This window comes from Falco punctatus (genome assembly GCF_963210335.1).
Source record: "Falco punctatus genome assembly, chromosome: 1".
In the NCBI taxonomy this organism is placed as follows: domain Eukaryota; kingdom Metazoa; phylum Chordata; class Aves; order Falconiformes; family Falconidae; genus Falco; species Falco punctatus.
Window position 1 is genome coordinate 98,539,044 of NC_137580.1, and position 18,378 is coordinate 98,557,421.

The 18,378-nt window shown below is 41.2% G+C and overlaps 2 protein-coding genes across 5 annotated transcripts; one reads left to right on the forward strand and one right to left on the reverse strand.

Moving 5' to 3' along the window:
• The first annotated feature begins 136 nt into the window (after nt 1–136).
• Nucleotides 137–16,696, forward strand: LOC308070972 (solute carrier family 2, facilitated glucose transporter member 11-like). Of its 3 annotated transcripts, none has more exons than XM_080405801.1 (12): nt 137–273; nt 2,342–2,440; nt 4,031–4,191; nt 4,839–4,963; nt 5,226–5,355; nt 6,576–6,724; nt 8,925–9,112; nt 9,628–9,738; nt 9,851–9,952; nt 11,482–11,557; nt 12,075–12,202; nt 13,196–13,983. In XM_080405801.1, exons 1-12 carry the CDS (start codon nt 256–258, stop codon nt 13,412–13,414), a joined length of 1,506 nt encoding a protein of 501 aa, XP_080261927.1. In that variant the 5' UTR covers nt 137–255; the 3' UTR covers nt 13,415–13,983. The 3 variants fall into 3 exon arrangements, with proteins under 3 accessions (XP_080261927.1, XP_080261928.1, XP_080261926.1); XM_080405802.1 differs by lacking the exons at nt 137–273; nt 13,196–13,983 and adding exons at nt 511–650; nt 16,216–16,696; XM_080405800.1 differs by lacking the exon at nt 137–273 and adding an exon at nt 511–650.
• Nucleotides 14,571–18,378, reverse strand: HSCB (HscB mitochondrial iron-sulfur cluster cochaperone). 2 transcript variants are annotated; one of them, XM_080405873.1, is made up of 6 exons: nt 18,030–18,378; nt 17,866–17,962; nt 17,379–17,468; nt 16,703–16,847; nt 15,798–15,845; nt 14,571–14,722 (listed from the first exon to the last, which is right to left on the reverse strand). In XM_080405873.1, exons 1-6 carry the CDS (start codon nt 18,242–18,244, stop codon nt 14,631–14,633), a joined length of 687 nt encoding a protein of 228 aa, XP_080261999.1. In that variant the 5' UTR covers nt 18,245–18,378; the 3' UTR covers nt 14,571–14,630. The 2 variants fall into 2 exon arrangements, with proteins under 2 accessions (XP_080261999.1, XP_080262000.1); XM_080405874.1 differs by lacking the exon at nt 15,798–15,845.

Consider the following 18,378-nt stretch of genomic DNA (forward strand, 5'->3'; position numbering starts at 1 on the left):
TCCCCGGCCCTGGCCCTCCCCGGCCCCGGCCAAGCCTCAGCTCCTCAGGGAGCCTCGAGACAGAGCTGCTCTTGTTTGTGGCCTTGCGTAATCCCCGTGGCCGGCAGCCAGAATGGCTGGGCTGGGCCGTGCCACCGGTGGAGCTGCCAAATCCCAGTCAGATGAGGAGCTCAGCCTGCAGCGTTGCCCACGCTCAGTGGGCTGAAGCCTTGGGGAAGCAGCCGGCGGTTGCGGCAGCTACGTGCCTCGGGAGGTATGCCGCCAGCGCGCAAGGTAATCGCCCAGCTGCTTTCTGTAGTAGCTGAGACCCCCTGCGAGCGGGTGGCTAACGGGCCATGGTTTCTGCTTTGACTTATATGAAGAAAGTGCGTGTGCTGTGATGTTAACCATGGGAAAGCTCTCTGTACCTCCTGTAAGGCTCTATGGAAGCTGGACACTCCAGTCATAAAGAAGTCGTGAACTGTTGAGAAGGATCCCAGTGGCTAGTTGGAAGGCAAAAATCTTGTGTTTTAATAGAGTAATGACTTCTTTTCTTAAGCACCTTTTATTCCTGTAGTGTAGTTTACTAAATTTTGCAAAGGAACTCAAATGCAGCCATACTAAGAATGGAGTCCCAGCCCCTGCTGAGAGGGTCTAGCACGCACAGCAAGGTAAGCAGAACTGTCTTGGCCTCTGAAGATGGATCCTGCAGGGAGTTTGTAGCGTTTCCAGTGATGCACAAATGTGAAATTCTCTGATTGTTTCATGTTTACCTTAAGTAAAAATACATTAGATGGTCAGGCTTGTAAGGTTCTGTGTTTTCCTTAGGCACCTAGCAGTGTTATAAAACACAAGCTGTAAAAGCACATTTTCTGATTCTTATGTTTTAGATTGAATGTAAATTCAAATTTCTTTGTGGCATGTCTGTGAAGTGAGGAGAAAGTACTTACAAACTGTCAGAAGTTAAATAGCTTACAGAGCAGGTGAGGCTCTTATACGTTCTCTTAGAAATTGGGGCCCAAACTCCAACGTGACAGAGCGTGTTAGTGTAACGAGAGACTGATTTGGGCAGGAAGAACAGAGCTGTCATAACAAAACATAAGTTGTGTGATGTATGTTAATGATTCTGGGTTTTTTTATTTTGTTTGTTTTCTGTGTCTAGTTCTAGACTCCAGGTCGTACCCAAGTGACACAACAAAGATGCTGGCAGTATTTAATAGAAAACTCTGTGTGTGCAGTGCCTATATTTACCTGTATTTACCACCTCTAGTTTTTCTACCGTACGTGCTGCAGCCCTTATTTGTGACTCTTAATTCATTGCTTTGGTTGTCATTCAGGGAAACACTTTTTACTCTCAGGAAACCATAAGGAAATATTAATTGGATTTTACTTCATTAAGATCAGTTTCAACTTCTGAATTTCAATCCTGAATGAAGGAAGTTTTGATTAATTATCTTCAGGAAAGGCACAGCTCTTTCAGAATGCAATACAGCATCTGGAATAACTCAACATTTCTGGGCATTGGACCAAGAATGAGAAGGATGAAGAACTAGTCTACGTACCTTACAACGAGAAATTCAGGGAGTACAAGCTTATAATGAAAAATTATGTACAGTTTTTGTCTGTGAAGGAAGACGAAATTTGATCACAGAAGTGCCGTTAGTATAGGAGTCATTGTTGTGTCCAGTGGAATTTAGGCTAAAAGATGCTATAAGATGAAATTAAGACCTGATTTTTAATGAAAGGGTTGCTAAACATTTGAACTGGATGTTATTTTTAGTGCTATCATATTAAATAAAAAGTAAAATCAAGAAACATCACAAAGCCAGACGCTGTATAAACCTCCAGAGATCGAACCGGCTAACTTGCAGACATCCAGTAATCAACCTCGGGACTTGCTGAGAGAAATAAAATACTGTTATTTCTCTCATCTCAGATGAAATGTCAGTCAGAGGAATTGGGATTTGGTTAATTCTTATACAGAGTCATTGTACCTGTGACACCCAACATAAACAGTCCTAGCATTTTTTCATAAACAGTAGATGCCATGAGTGGTGTGATTCATGCAAAAAGCATTTACACAGGTCAGTAAGTATGCCATCAGCAGTGCAATGGTTGTGTTGCCTACACTGAATCTGGATACTTTTAATTGTTGCATTCCTAAAAGACGTTGGTGATCATGGCCAAAGTCAGCGTGAAACGTTTCTTCTGCTGCAGGTATTTGAGAGCTTGTGTAGTTTTCTTTCACTGTTCAAAACTAAATACATGATATATTCCACTGTAATTTTCTCCTAGATATTATTTGCATGTGGGTTCAAGACCCTGTCTCTTTTCATGCCAGTTACTTTCTTCTGTTCTCTAGTTCCCCAGCTGGACCTTGGTTTTGGCTGTTTGTGCTGTTGGAATTGGAGGGACTTTTCAGTATGGGTATAATGTTTCCATTATCAATGCACCCACCCAGGTAAAATATTGTCTCTTGTTCATAGTGTTGTTTTACAGTAATGGAGCATCCTGACTAACTGGCCGAGAGGCCAGATGTGATTGCAGGGGGAACCAAAGCAGGCTTCCTCTCATATTAAGGATTCTTGTTGGTTCCCAAAATGGTTTCATGTGAATTTGTTTGTGAGTACCTCCCATCAGGAGCATTCTGTGTCAGATGAAAGTGCCAGATATGCCACATAAATACCTCTGTTAAAGTCCCTTTTAGAAGGATTAACTCAGTAAGCAACATCTTCCAATTAACCAATTTACTAAAATTGCCCAAAACATTAAGAACAGGATAGAACAGAACATTTAAGTTGGGAGGGACTTAAAACGATCATCCAGTCCAACTGACTGACCTCTTCAGGGCTGACCAAAAGCTAAAGCATGTTGTTAAGGGCATTGTCCAAATGCCTTTTAAACACTGACATGTGTGGGGCATCGACCACTTCTCTAGGAAGCCTGTTCCAGGGTTTGACCACCCTTTCTGTAAAATGTCACCACCATTTCTCCTCATGGCAAGTTTAAACCTCCCCTGACGCATCTTTGAGCCATTCCCATGCGTCCTATTGCTGGGTAACAGAGAGAAAGGATAGTTATAGTTGTCCATCACAAGGCAGCTTACTGAGAAAGGCCTTAGAGACTCAAAAAGTGGCATCTGTAGTGTCTGAGAATCTCATCTTTTCACCTACTTGGTACTTCTGCATCCATTGCCATGGCCTTGGAGAATTCTGCATATTTTATGGATGACTCAAGAGGATCTGAGCAAATGATCATGTGAAAGTGATGAGTATCATTTTCTGCTGTCTGCTGATTTATTTTCTTGTGAAACTGTGAAAAGTGAATTTGCTGCAACACTGTATGCTTTCTACAAAGATTAAAATAAGCTGTTTGTGGAAGAACATGTAATATGCTGGAAACAGAGGGAGAGCCCAGGAAATTTGTTCTTCTGTTATGTCTTTGCAGGCTAAGAACAGGAGCCTCTGATTACAGTAATGTCAGTTCAAGAGTTTCTAAAGACAAATTTTAGGAAACCAAGTGTGTAGAATAACAGTTGAAATGTTGTAATACATGAATACTGTAAGGAAGGCAGAGGAATATTAGAGTTGCAGAAAGGGATTTTACTGTGAATAGTGGGATTACACTAAGGCATGAAGTTCAAAATCAAGAGTCTTCTGACCGTAAAATTTTTCAGGTTATGTGAGATCTCTGTGCTCTGAGATATTCCTAAAAACAGTAGGAGCTATGTATCCACCCCCTGTCCTGGCTTCATTCGGGGGGACTGCAAAGCTCTTTTGTAGCAGTGTGTGGAAAGATTGTTTCTCTGCCTCGCCTGAGGTAGAATACAAAAACAAAGCTACTCAGCAGTCTTTGAGATGTATGGTGAGTAGGAAATGGTGTGGTGGTCAAGGTAGATTCTGCTAGTCATTGGTGGTTTTGATACAGTACAACTGATATGATACCTTTTGTTAGTTCCCAGAATTGGTTTTCAGGATTGAGGTGCAAGTTATAGTGCTACGCTGTAGGGCTAGACATGATGCTACACATTCATCATTCTTTTCTACTGCAGCATATACATAGGTTCTTAAATGAAACCTGGAGTAGTCGTTATCACAAGGAACTAAATCCAGATCTGCTGACTTTCCTTTGGTCTGTCATTGCTTCTATATTTTCACTTGGAGGCCTGTGTGGAGCCCTTATCGGAGGCAGCATGGCGATTCAGCTAGGCAGGTGAGTTACAGCCACAGGCCTTTAGCAGCATGTCTAAATGGAGAATAATAAATTCTCCAAATATTATAAATAATAAATAAATAAATAAATGGAGAAGGAGTGTAAGAAAATGTACCTTAGGTGACTATAAATGTTTTTCACTTCAAAGCAGAGCTTTCTGGTAGAATTTTACAGTTTGTTCCAATGTGACTTTAAAAGATGAGCCCTGAATTACAGACTTCCAGTCAAGTCTTCCCATTACATTTACTGAATTCTAAGTTCGGAGTGTGCACGTACCGTAGGGTAGGAAACACGGGTCCCCCATACACATTTGCAGCCTTTATGCCAGTAAGGAATTGCTAAGGAATTGCTGTGTAATCTGTAATGTTTTGTGCACATTCTGTATAGATACAGCAAAAATAAACAAAACCCCACTCCTACCTTGTCAGGCATTGCTGTCATGTTTATGTGTTATCCTTATGGTTAGACTTTTTTTTTTTTTTTTTTAAATACAAGTAAATAGTTGTATCAGATACCTGGATTTCCAGGGACTAGCATGTTTCTTCAGTATAAGCCCATTTTTTCTTTCCATATTACCAAAAAGGAAAACTTTTTAATAAACATGTTACTGCAGATTTCCTGAATCATTTGTTTTTTCTCCTCATTAGGAAAGGAGCTCTTTTGCTGAATAATATTATAGCAATAGTGGCCTCCATTTTAATGGGGATCAGTTTTCCTACAGGATTGTTTGAGTTACTGATTGCTGGAAGGTTTTTGATTGGCATAAATTCAGGTGAATGATTTCGTATTCCTACTTTCAGTAAACTATGGTGAATGCTAAATTATTGTTACTGCTGCTTCTTTAGGTACTATGATATGTGTTTGTATGCTCTTTTGTAGATATGATGACAAAAATGTTCTGTAGTCTAACTTGTAATCAAGGCATCTAAGTGAATAGGAAATTAACTAAGTCTGATTGCTTGCATGTTTTGGTTCTTTAACTCTTTTCACAGTAAAATCTACTAATAGGAAGATGTTTTTCTATTTACTTGCAGGTATTGGGCTCTGTGTGCAGCCTCTGTATATTGGGGAGGTTGCCCCAAAACATCTTCGAGGTAGCATGGCCATGGGGAGTTCCATCTTTCTGACTGGAGGGATTCTGACAGGACAAATAATTGGTTTAAGGTTAGAAATGCGGTTTTTTTCCTGCCTTGCATTAATTGTATGTAAAGAATTCTAGTTCCCTGCAGCTCCCTGCAAAACATTCATTGTGGCCATTGTAGCGTTAGTGATTCAGCTTCACGCAGTAGGTCTACCTGTAAGAAGAAACCGCCTGCTTTTGTCACCTTATTCCTACAACTGCAAACCATCTGTGCTATGTCCCCAGGGAAGTGTTATCAGTTTAGGTGGGTCAGCCAGAACAGCATCGGTAAAACAGGTACATCTGTGCTGGGTTCGTATTTTCTGCTGGTTTCTTGCTGGAGACAGCGGACGTTTGTAAGACAGGACTTGAGAGCAAAGGACTCACAGTTTCTGTATTGCAGCGCTCCTGTTGGTTTTGTCCCTTGTGAGATCAGATGAAGCTGCTAGGGACTTTATCCAGTTGGATCTTAAAAAGTTCCAAGAACAGAGACTGCACCAACTTCAAGATGAAAAGCTTCTTTGTCTGCTAGAAGCCTTCCACTGCCCTAAGAGCAACCGCTAGTAGCCCAAGTAACAGCCCATTACCTGTTTTTTCTGTGTCCCACTACCAAAAGCACTTTTCTTCCTTTTTCCTTATTACTAGCTTCTGAATTAACTGATTTTGCTAGATACTTTAGGTGTGAATTGCTGCAAAATACGTAGAACATAAACCTCAGACAGCATAATCTAGGGCCAGTATTTAAAATTTAACAGGTTTACATTGCCCACAGTAGATCATCCTGCTGATTCTAACTATAGCAATTTTAGTGATTCCTTTCTATGTAATAGCCCTTCTCATCAGATCAACTTTGAATGGGAGGGGGGATCGGATGACCTTCTGAGTTCCTTTCTGTCCTAAATTCTTGTGTGACTCTCAAAAGCAAATGCTGGTGCCAACCTTCAGGTGAAGTTCATATGTTTTTACTTTCCTGCATTGCTAGACTACACTGCTTTGGCAAACATGAAAATAATGCTTAGGACCAACACAGCAATAAGCAGCCATAAAGTAGCATTGCTCGCCTCTTCCTGAGTGAAACCTGATTTCAGAGTAGCTGGGAAATACTTTCCCAGCCTCCTCCTGCTGACGTTCACAAGATGTAGGTACCTGGTTACAAGGGAACTGTTCTCAAAGGACAAACACCTTGCTCCCAAAACTCTTCTGAATAGTTACCAATAGCTAATTACTTGGGTTTTTTTCCCCTCTTTTTCCACACCTCTCCCAGGGAATTATTAGGTGGAGAAACATATTGGCCTGTGTTGCTATCCAGCAGCTGTTTCCCAGCATTTGCCCAACTTTTATTCCTGCCATGGTTTCCTGAAAGTCCCAGATACCTTCTTATTGACAGAGGTGATGAGCTGAGCTGTGCCAAAGGTAATTTACAGCATCTGTAATTTCTCTGTGTCTTCAGAAGTGTGCAATGAGTGTATTGGGGTCCAGATTCTCCTTTTATCTTTATCAACACAGCACAGCCTAGTGATTTTTTCACCCATGTTTTTTCCTCCAGTGAGCTTATATGGAAAAAGTGATTGTGGAACTCAGAAGCCTATAATGGATTGTGAACAAAACTTTTTATTACCTCGTTTCAAATATACGTTCATGTTTTTTTACTCTAAGGAAATCTCTAAATGTTTCATAATGTTTCTCCTGGATGTAGTAACATACTGGATGTAGTAACATACTTGAACGCCCCTCGGGGCACACAGTCACAGGCTGTGTAGCTGCCAGACTTCGCTGGCTGAGCCAAAGAGGGTAAAGACAGTGTCATTGCAGTTGGACGCAAAGTACGGTCTTACATGTTTGGCAAATGAGAAACCCTGATGCCTTTGAGTCAAAGTATTTAATGCAATCTACAATAAATGCTTTGCAATATTTTGCTTCTATGTTTTGCTTTCACCATCCTTTTTAGTGATGGTGGGCAAGTTTTGAAATGTCCCAACAGTAAGCATTTTTCTTTAAAAAGTCAAAAAGAAAGTGCTTGGATTTTCCCTTGGGCTGAAATATTTGCGCAATGGAGCACAAATCAACTGCCAGTTTTTTTCAACCCAGGACTGCAGGGGGTTGGGGCCTGATATGCTAATTCTGATGTAGTTCATAGTGACATAAAATGACACTTGTGATCCATGGATCTTCCACTTAAAATGCTAAATAAATGAGAGAAATGAAGAAAGGAAGTTTACCTTGTTAGCATTTGATAGGGTTATATTTAATTCCATTTCCATTTTATGTATAAAGAAAGGAAAACCACTTCTTTTGCTTTTTTTTTCTGTTCCTTGTTTTTGAACACTTCTTGAAGTGCTGTTGATGAGCATATGAATTTTTACCTGTCTAGGAAAGGTATTAGTAGATAGAACAGCATATGTTGAAGAAGGATCTTCAACAAAGGAAATTAAAGAGGCTTAATTTGTGGAAGACTTTAGGCCAAGGTAAGAATTTTAGGAATTACAGAAGAGGCAGGGTTCACAGAGACAGCGAAGTCTTGTATTGTACTGGGTAATTAAAACCCAAACAGACAAAAAAGGTATGTTTTATATAAAGCCATTTGTGCCTGCAGGCCTCTTCCCCCCCCCTGCCCCCCCCGCCCCAGTTTGTCAGCTGATCTAACAAAAATAACTTTCTCTTTGCTTACCTTGCCCAAAAATATTCCTAGACTATCACAACTGCAAAAGCACAGTAACTACAAATGAGCTATAGAGTTAATTCTGTCTAATTTGAAAGTCGTGGACAAGATGACCATAATGTCCCTTTCAGATTAAGATCTAGTTTCTTCATTAAATGTAATTTTCTAAATGTAAGTGAAGCTTGCAATCTCTGTATCATGTTCAAATCTTTCCCTCTCAATTTTTATTTAAAACGTAACATAATCGTGTATTGGTTTTTTTTCCAAGAATTGTGGCTGCTCCTGAGCTGATACCGAAGAGTGGCTGGAGCTTGCAGCTGGTTGTGCTGTTAGTGATAACAACAGCACCGGAAAGTTTGCTTTCAGGGATCATCACAAGTTCTACTGTTGCCCTAAAGATGACAAATTGTCACTTATGATGTATTTAATCTTGAAGATTTTAGAAGAACTGACGTTTTAGGAACAGGTTTCACGACCGTTAGTAAAGATTTTAGTCTCGCATCCAAACAACTTCTAGTAATATTTGCCTTAGAAGAATTACTTACCATCTTCACTCCACCTCACTAAATATGTTCCACTGGCAAAATTAAAGACAGGGACATAACAAAAGACTTGATATCTGCCTAGAATTTAAGCAAAAGACTTCAAACTGGTTAGAGTGTCCTTTAATGAAAAAAACTATTTGTAGGTCTGTGGTTCAGATATAAACACTTTAAAATATTTTGCTTGCTGCGTGTTTGAAAGTCAGATATTCCTCTAAAAAAAGCCAACTCATACCACTGAAATCTCCAGTCACCACTGTAGAAAATGTTGGAAAACCAGCAAGCAAAAAACAAGTCACAAAGTGAAGTTTTCCTATCCTAGCAAAAGCCAGATCATTATGGAGAGATATTTTTCCAGAAGTTGTGGTCAGTAGGTGAACATAAGAGAATTTATTTTCTTCCTTTTTTTTAGCTTTGAAGCGATTTCATGGTTCTTCAGAGTACCAGAGGGAGATGGAAGACATACAGCGGGAATGTTTTGCCTTAGAAGGGGAGAAACCCAGGAAGCCCTGGCAATTATTCACTGATCGTGGTGTGAGATGGCAGCTCATTACTGTGATTGTGATGACTATGGGCCAGCAGCTCAGTGGAATAAATGCTGTAAGATTTCGTATGTACAAACAGCTTAAATAGTTACTTTCCATGTGTTTTTCAACCTTTCATTAACACAAAGGATCCACATAGAGAAGCTCAGAGAAATTAGTTAAGTGGGAAAGAATATCTTCATATTATTTCTCTGTTTCTCTCCCCCTCCATTTTTTTTTTCATTTCTGTGTTTCTGGTCTGTAAATTGATTTAAAGAATGACTTAATACTTGTGTTTACATTCTTCTAAAAAAGTAAGTGAAGGTAGATCAGCTTATCCCATTGTGGCTGGTTTAAGAGTGTGAAATATATTCAGTAAGTTGAGTCATTATATTTGCTTTTATGATAGCAATATATTTACCTAGACATGAATTTAACATTCTTCTTGCTGTTTGTGTCAAATTAATAATTCACAGTATAAAGTACAGTGAGCTCTGTGTTTAGTATGAACTTGACTTTGTTTCCAGCCGACAATTTAACTGCTGGCAACACCTCTTTTTTTTTTTTTTTCTTTTCTTTTTTCTGTTATAGATATATTTCTATGCCACTTACATTTTTGAAGAAGCTGGGATCTCAGCAGAAAAGATCCCTTATGTGACACTTGGCACTGGAGCTTGTGAATGCTTCACGGCCCTCACCTGTGTAAGTAACAATTTATTCTACGTCCTAGCATAAAGGGTAATGATTCTTCTTGAGAAGAACATTGGTAAATATGAGATCAATATAGTAACAGAAAATTATGTCTTGTCCACAGGGTTTACTGATAGACTACGTGGGAAGAAGATGCCTCATCATTGGGGGCTATCTCCTTATGACCCTTTGGAGCATTGTTTTAACGTTCTCTCTGACTTACCAGGTGTAAAGGACTCATTCATATTACATGATATGACTATAGTGAGTGAAAATCTGTGATGCTTGAAAGAAGCTGGAAGAGTTGCATAGGTTTAAACAGCAGCATAAAAGATGACAAAATTGAGATTTGATCAGTTCAGCAGCCTAAAGTAGGAGAATGCTCTCACCTAAGATTTGATCGTGTATGTCTTAAAGCTGCGGCTGTGTTTAATGCTGACAAAACTTAGTGATGACAAAATGGCATGTATTCTAGGTTTTAAAGTAATTTTAGGGTAAAATACTACATACCAATGGAATTAAACATCAGTCTACTTCAGTCACTTAATTGTAAAGCAAAAACCCAGAAAATACTGTAAAGATGCTGAAATGCAAGACACTTAAACCCATCAAGTGTAAATTCACAAAAACTATTGGAAACTTTGAATTCACAATGCCTTAAATACATCATGCAAAGACAACATCCTGCCTCGTTTTTTGATGTAATATCTCTTTGATGCATCATAAATTTATCTGTGTACCATACCAACTCAAATAAGGCAGCCCCACAAACCTCCTGAAATGAATGTTTAGAGAAGATCTGCCTCTACACTGGCAGACCGTGCTGTAGTAAGTATTTATAGTTACCTTTGGTAATCCAAATAAAATGATACAGGTGTAGCTCCAACAGTGACCAACTCGATTTAGTCAGTATTTGGTTGCCTGATAAGCCCTTATCCAACAAAGGTGGGATTAGAGAGCTGCAATTCTGGCCCTACCCATGCCCTCAGTGTTTGGAGCTGGTTTTAGACAGGTGGATCACGCAGTCACATTGCAGCTCTGACGTCTGGAGGGATGGCAGGGTTAGGGGCTGTGCTGATTGGGAAGCAGGCCACAGAAGAGGCACTGACAGTAATTTCTGTGTGGTTGGTGTGAAGCAGGCTGCTAGGTGAGGCACGAAGTTGAATGAGCCAGCCATTTAGGCTGAGGCCTAGGTTTAATTTTTGTATTGTGTGTATTTCCTGGTTTGCTTTTGAATAACGGGATTTCAAAGCTCAGGTTTGGTCTAAAGTGCCTAGTTTCATATGTATATAGTAATCCTACTGTGTCCTCACTGCACTATTTACTTATTTTATTTATTTATTCTTTAAATTTACTTATACACAAATAATATGATAAGTCTGTTCGTGCTATGGAAGTGCTTAACGACCGCTAACTCATGGGATCAGTACAAAATACCAAAATAAACAACAGACAAAATGTTAAACTACTAACAACACATAATAGCTGTGTTCAATATTGGTGCAAATTTTGAGCCTCAAAGGACTAATTATAAATATTGATAGAACTACTAGACTCCATTTAGTAAAAATTATTAAATGAACAATATTGATTTCTCTGAAGCAGTACTGTTAAATAAATTAGCTGTAAACAGCCATGAGTGACTGTTGGTCTCAGTTGCAATAAAATAGCAGAAGGAAATTTAACTGTTAAGCCAAACTTTAAAACTGGACTATCAAAATCTGAACTAAAGCTTCTCCTTCTCTTCTGTGGCAGGAGCTGTACCCATGGGTGCCTTACGTGAGCATGGCATCTATATTTGCCTTCATCTTGAGCTTTGGCTTGGGACCAGGTATGACGCAGTGACAAACAGTTGGACGTGGTGGAACGTGTGTCTGGGCCGGTGGGGCGCCAGCAGCTCAGCTGCCCAGGGCGGGCAGCAAGGGCTCACCACAGGGCTGTCGGTGCTCTGCTGAAGCACCGCAAGCGAGCCCACCGCATCAGAACAGTTTAGTCTCCTGCAGCCTGAAGCTGAGACTAAACTGTGGCGTGTCTCAGGGCCAGCTGCACACGAGGGGGTCTTAGTTCTGGCCTTCAAGTCCCTTGAGTCACACAAGAAGGGAGAAAAAGCCTGTTATGCTTTTAAAGAGGCCCTTGCTCCCTGCACAGTGCTGCTGAAAGAACAATTTTTAGGACACTTACTATATAGGCAGTAGATTACAAAATGTGTTAGTTTTTTATTTTTTTTAATAGAATCAGTTCAGCCAGTGGCATATTCAAAAGCAACTCAATCTTTCTACCACTGGAAATACCACAAACGGACATTTCAGCATAATAACCTGTTCTGTTTCTGACACTCGTTCCTGCAGGTGGCATAACAAATACCCTAACAGCAGAATTATTTATACAGTCTTCACGTCCAGCTGCTTATATGATAGGAGGGACTATTAGTTGGATTAGTTTCTTCACAATTGGAATGATCTTTCCCTTTATAGTGGTAAGTATGCATAACACATTTTCCTAATTGCCTCACATTTTCCTAATTCCTCATTTCCTCTGCTCTCAGGTTCCATCAAATTGCTTCTTCTTGTACAGTAACACTTAAACATAGGATGTGCACTACCCCTCAACCCAGTATAACTACATTTGGTCCCTCTGAAAGTATTTTTTAGGATGTGCACTACCCCTCAACCCAGTATAACTAGATTTGGTCCCTCTGAAAGTATTTTTTAGGTATACAAAAAATAATAAACCATGATCAATGAAAAGGAATACACAGCGGTAATTTTCATGTCAGATTAAAAAAAACCAGAGCAGGTAACAAAATTAGAAAAACTTATTCAGATGCTGAGATTCAAATAACGTTTTTTAATAGTGCTTTGTGTTTTCATGTCAAAGTAAAGTAGTAGAGGTACATGGGGCTAGTGGTATACACCTTCTCCAAGAGCTCACTAAACTCACAGAGGGTTCTGTGATCATGAAGATTATTAGGAAAAAACAATACAAGCTCCCATTTCTAGCTCTGTATTTTCAGTTTTAGCACCTGAGAGCACAACACGCCAGGAACAGCATGCAGCAGGGAATCTGTGTGACAGTCCTTTCTTCTTGGTTGAACTTTGCTTCTCAGTAAGACAGTTGGGCTTTATTTTAATGCCTAGCATTGAAAAATATTAACGAACATTCAGAAAAAAGAAATCATATCATCTTAAAATATGACACAGCTAAACAGCAAATGCTGACTTGTCATTACATTGTGAATTTAGTGTTTAATTTTTTTTAAAATAAAAGTCTACCAAGCGTATTGCACAGTACTTAGTAGTCTTATCTAAAATTTTTTTAAAAGCTACATATAAAGCAAGGATAGGCTGAAGATGTTTTTGTTAAAAATATCTGAGCAGCAATGTTATGTGTGAATGGAAACAAAAGGCTTTTTATCTTCCAAAACTCACTGTTATACTTGAAATACGTTGCAATCAAATTTTATTTTCAGAATGGGCTGAAGCAGTATTGTTTTGTGGTGTTCTTAACGGAGTGCTCCTTAGTTGCTGTGTTCCTCTTCTTCGTAATTCCTGAGACAAAAAATAAATCTTTTCTGGAAATCACAAAGGAATTTCACAAGCTTAATTTTGGAAGAAATACCAGAAAAAAGGAAACAGAGCTTTATGAAAGACAACAATTCCATGATGAATTTAAAAAAACCTCTGTGTAACTTCACTGCTGTTACAGAATTTTACTGCAAATGAACAAGTAGCTTATTAAATCCTCCTGTATATTTAAAGGAAGTTTCATTAAAGGCAAGTTAATCTCTGAAATGCTGTTAAAACATATATTGCTGAAACACTATTAACAACATACTAGACGTAGAAGATTGGATGTTTAGCTACAACTTGATGTCGCAGGGATGCAGAAATGCCAGGAGAGGGTGTTCAATAACTCCTCCCCGCAGCAGATTTCTTCAGGCTGTTTGGTAGCTCTTAAGATTTCTAAGCCCTTTCTTCAGTTCATGTAATCAAGCATATGTTAATACTTTGACTAAAATATTCTGAGGCGTTAAAGCCCAAACAGGAACTGACCTACCGAGAAACTGGTATTTGAAATTGGGGTATTTAGTTGCCACTTGTCACTTGCATCTTTAAGGACATTCCTCATCTAGTCCTACTACCGTAACTGTACAAAGACAGTACAGCACCTATCTGAATTACTGTTATTTGTAATAAATTTTATTAGAAAGACTTGTTTCCTGGAAGGGTACTTATACTAATAAAACAGTTTCTGGCATTTGAGTTGGGTTTTTTTTGCCCTAACCTAGCATCTTAATGTTTTAAACTGTGCAACAGTTAACAGCCCTTTTAACAGAAGGGTAACATGGCTTCCAGTTTTGAAGGTCAATTCCCAGCAGACTGAGGTCAACATCACAAAAAGCACAGAGTAGCAGAGGACAGATGATAGGAATTAAATACTTCTCACCCTTAAAAGGTTTTCCAACGTGGTCTGATAGAACACATGCAAGGGGGACTACAGAGAGCTCCAAGGACCTGTTGAATGAGCTTTCTGCCTAATCCCCATCTGTCCAGGACTTTCTCAACTTAAAATAAATTCTTCATTCTTTAGTGTAGTCAAAAAGTAAGAAATCTTAATCACGAAGGTGGTGTTTGCATGCCCCTCTGATACTCATTTCTGTACCTGTAACTGCTAGGACACTAGTTCTACCTTACTCCAACTTTTCCTGGTTGTAAGCATTTCTTGATTACCTCTGTTACTTAGTAAATGCTACAGTAAGCGCTGGATTTCTTTTATGTTTATCTTCCTTCTCTCAGAATTAAAACTTTTAATGAAAATGTAGGAAGAAAACACCATTTTTCTCATTTTGGTAGTGAAGTCAGCTGTTTAATTGAAAATAATTCTTAACAGTAAAGGAAGCAGTATCAGGGAGGGATCTTCTTGTTCTTTAGTTTATCCTCTAAGTTTGCAAAATACTTCATTTTGGCTAAAAGCTTCTTAGCTTCTTGAAGATCATCTGAAATGAAATAAAACATTACTAGTTTACACAGGGGAATTTTCGTTTCAAAATGAATGTAAAGATTTCAAGGGCAGCACCCATTTCACTACTCAGAGCTACAAGTTGTAAGGACCCATCCACTATTAAACCCTGCTGCTGAGGGGTTCCACAGAACATATGACAATGTACAATTTAGAAATGCATAGTGTCAATGCCAAAACTGATTCCGAAACAGTTTCTCCTTAATGAAACAACTGGAGGGGAAAGGTGGTTTATCACCTATTGAAAAGGACAGGCACAACAGAATCCTTAACTCTTGTAGTACAAAGAGTGATGGATTTTAAGGGAGGAATTCCTCATGTGCGGGCCCAGCCAGCACTACTTTTGATGCTTTTGATATTTGATGTTTTACAATTACAACATGCTGCTACATAAATGAAAACAATGAAAGCATTCTGAGACCTGGGAAAGAAATGTAAAGGTTTCTTCCCAGAGTAGGAAACTAGTCTGGAATGGTTCAAGCTCCTGCTGATCAATTGGTTGTGGACTAAAGTTATGTTGAGTACTGCCCAGGAAGGCCCCCAAACCTTAGACTAAATGGGGCATCAGGTCTTTTCTTGCCACACAGCATCAGTGGTAAGCAGCAGGATTGTTCTGCCTTGACTTTCACTGCAAAGAACAGCACCTGCTACTCTGCTGACAGCTTCAACTCTGCAGAGCAAGATCTCCCAAATTCAAGTCTGACACCTCAGAACAGGTGCTAAGTTTGACTAAAAGCAGAGTCTGTCCTTCCCAGTATTCCGGGACACAATTTCTTAGGATCTGCATTCCCACCTGAAAGCAGTCATTTTGATGCAAATTGAATTAATTACAACTTTTCTATATTTTTTTTTTTAATGTGAGGTCCTGAATTTCCCAGATCAGCAGAAAGGTCAGCTTAGAAGTATTTATTCTAAATACCAAACAAAGAGCACTTGTTTATGCAGTATTTCTGTTCTGTAGTTCAGGAAATATTTGCCAATAAGAGAATGTGGCTTTTTAAGCATTTCTAACTGCTATGTATGGCAGCTAAATACTTTACATAAATAGCTACCTCTTTCAAAAGCTGCAGTCACCTCTTTGGTCAGTTCTTCTTGTTTAACTGTAAAACAAATTATTTTATTCACTTTTTGTTACATACTTCATATATTCAATACTACTGCATTGTCTGCTGTGGGAAACTTAATTACTAGTCTCATAGTCCTCTGGGAGCTAAGACTGCTTTTCATAATATCGCTGTCAATTTTTTTAATTACAGTTTCAAACAGCTGCATTTCTTTGTTTAAATGGGTATACAGGCAACAACTGCAATACAAATCAATGGGCACTAACTTACTTTCGTGTATCAGTTTACCCTGCTGCAATTAATTTTCTTCTATTCTACTTAGGTTTTATTCTAGTTATTCTAATTGCTTTTGGCACACTACTGTTACTGCAAAGAATTAAATACAGCAACAAACTCAATGTTTCAGGTGTCACCAACATCATAAACAATAAAGATGCTTGTATAAGGATAGTAACCACTTAACATAATGGTTGCTACGTTGAGGAAGGTGAAAGAAATACAACATCTGTACAAATGACATTACTTAACATGGTCAGTCAAACACTTTGTTAAGCTTCATGAGTGGTTCTTCTGGAACAGTCTACTTGTCCCGATCTACTGAAGGTTGAGTAAATTCCTTTTTACAGTCAATATATAAACACTCATTTTTGCTATCAGAACAGGTATCGTTATACAGATCTTCTCAAGCCAGGCTTGATGTTTAAGCAGCATGAATTGGAAAAGGCTTTTTTTCTGGGGGCAGGAAGCTCTTGCAGTGAGTCAATTCAAGACTAACGCGACTTAGAGATACTAGAAGAAATAACACTGAAAGAGTTACGAGTCTTCAGAAGGATCTCATATCGCACAAGATACAGTAAGTTAGGTCTGTACAAAACCCTCAAATCATAACATACCTTTAATTAAAGTTTCAATTTCTTCAAGGATATCCTCATTTTTAGACTCCGCTAATTTCTCATTAATTTCCATGATTTCTGTGAGAAACTCTGAGTCCGCATCACAGTCTGTCTCTTGTGCCGGCTCCACTCCATTCAGCTCCAGCTGGTGAAGAAAATGGGAATTTGGAATTCTCACATCTATTTCCGTGTGAATGATTTTCTTGACTATTCAGTCTTTTAATGGGGCTCACTCAGATTCATATCTGATAAACTTCCGCTTTATTCCGTGAAGTGTGCATAAACAGAGTCGGTCCTGAAATTAACTCCATAGGCAGACCATAAATCAGCAGTTAAGCAAAGCAAAAAAAACCTTAACGAAGGCTGCCAGGGGCCAGACTGAAATTTCTAAGGAAATGTGTGTGTCCAAACACAACACGTGATGCAGGAAACAAATTAGTGCTAACATGAGTGGCAAATGAAATGGTAATAACTAGTAAAACGTTAAAGAAAAGAGGGGAAAAGCCAATTAATTTTTCAGACAAGCTTGGTTTTGGACTCCTTTCGATCCCTGGCAATCCTCTTCTTTGGAGGAACACAAATTAGCATGTCAACGATGGAGTCAAAGTCCGGTTCCATCGCCGACCACAGGTGGTCAGTTACAGCAGCGTGGGCAAGACACAGCCCCAGCCCTTACCAGATAGAGGCCGCGGCTCAGCGGGTCCAGCAGGGTTTGGTAGGCCTTGTTAACCAAGGAGGAGTGCTGCTCGGAGTAGTGCTGTTCTTTCTGCGAGGGGATGATAAATAACAGTAACGAGTTACTCACAGGTGGCAGAACACGTTAGGTTTTGTCACCAGCAGACACAACTCAGTCCCACACCACCGGGCAGGTATCAAACCGGGAGCCGACGGTTACTGGCAATGGGCGCGGAGCGGCTGGGGGGGCTCAGCCAGGGTCCCCGCAGCCAGGGGCGTCCCCCGGCCACCCCCAGGGCACCGCCGCGAGCGGGGCCCGGGAGCCGGGACACGGAGAGTCTCCGGGACCCCCCGGGGCGGGCGGCTGGGCCCGACACCAGGGGCGGCCTCTCCGCGGGCACCGGGCAGGCGGCGCGGCCCGTCCCCCCTGCCCGGGAACCGCCCAGGAAGCGCGCCCGGGGGGTGGGGGGCCGGGTCCCCCCGCTCACCGGCGGCCTCTGGCCGAAGCGGTCGGGGTGCAGGGCGCGCTGCAGGCTCCGGAACCGCCGCTGCAGCTGCTGCACGTCCAGGCGGAAGGAGCGGTCACTGTGGGCGACAGAAGGCGGCGTGAGACCGCGCCCGGCCCGGCCCGGCCCGCCCCGCCGGCACTCACCAGCCCAGCAGGCGGAAGAGGTCGGGCCGCGGCGCCGGTGGCTGCAAGGCCCGGCAGCCCGGGCAGAAGCGCGGCAGCCCCGCGCCGCCGGGGAGGGCGCCGCCGCAGCTCCAGCACCGCGGGGCCGGCGGGGCGCAGCGGGGCCGCGGGGCCGCCTCAGCGGCGCGGAGCACCCGGGGCGCCCGGCCCAGCCCCCTCCGCAGCGCCGCCTGCATGGTCCCGCGCCGCGCTCCCGGCACCCCCCGCGCGGCCGCCCCCGATTGGCTCCGTTCGTAGCGGGGGGTGGCGGGGCGCGTGCGCGCCCAGCAAGGCGGCACCGACGCAGGCGGCGAGCGGTGCCGGCTCCGCC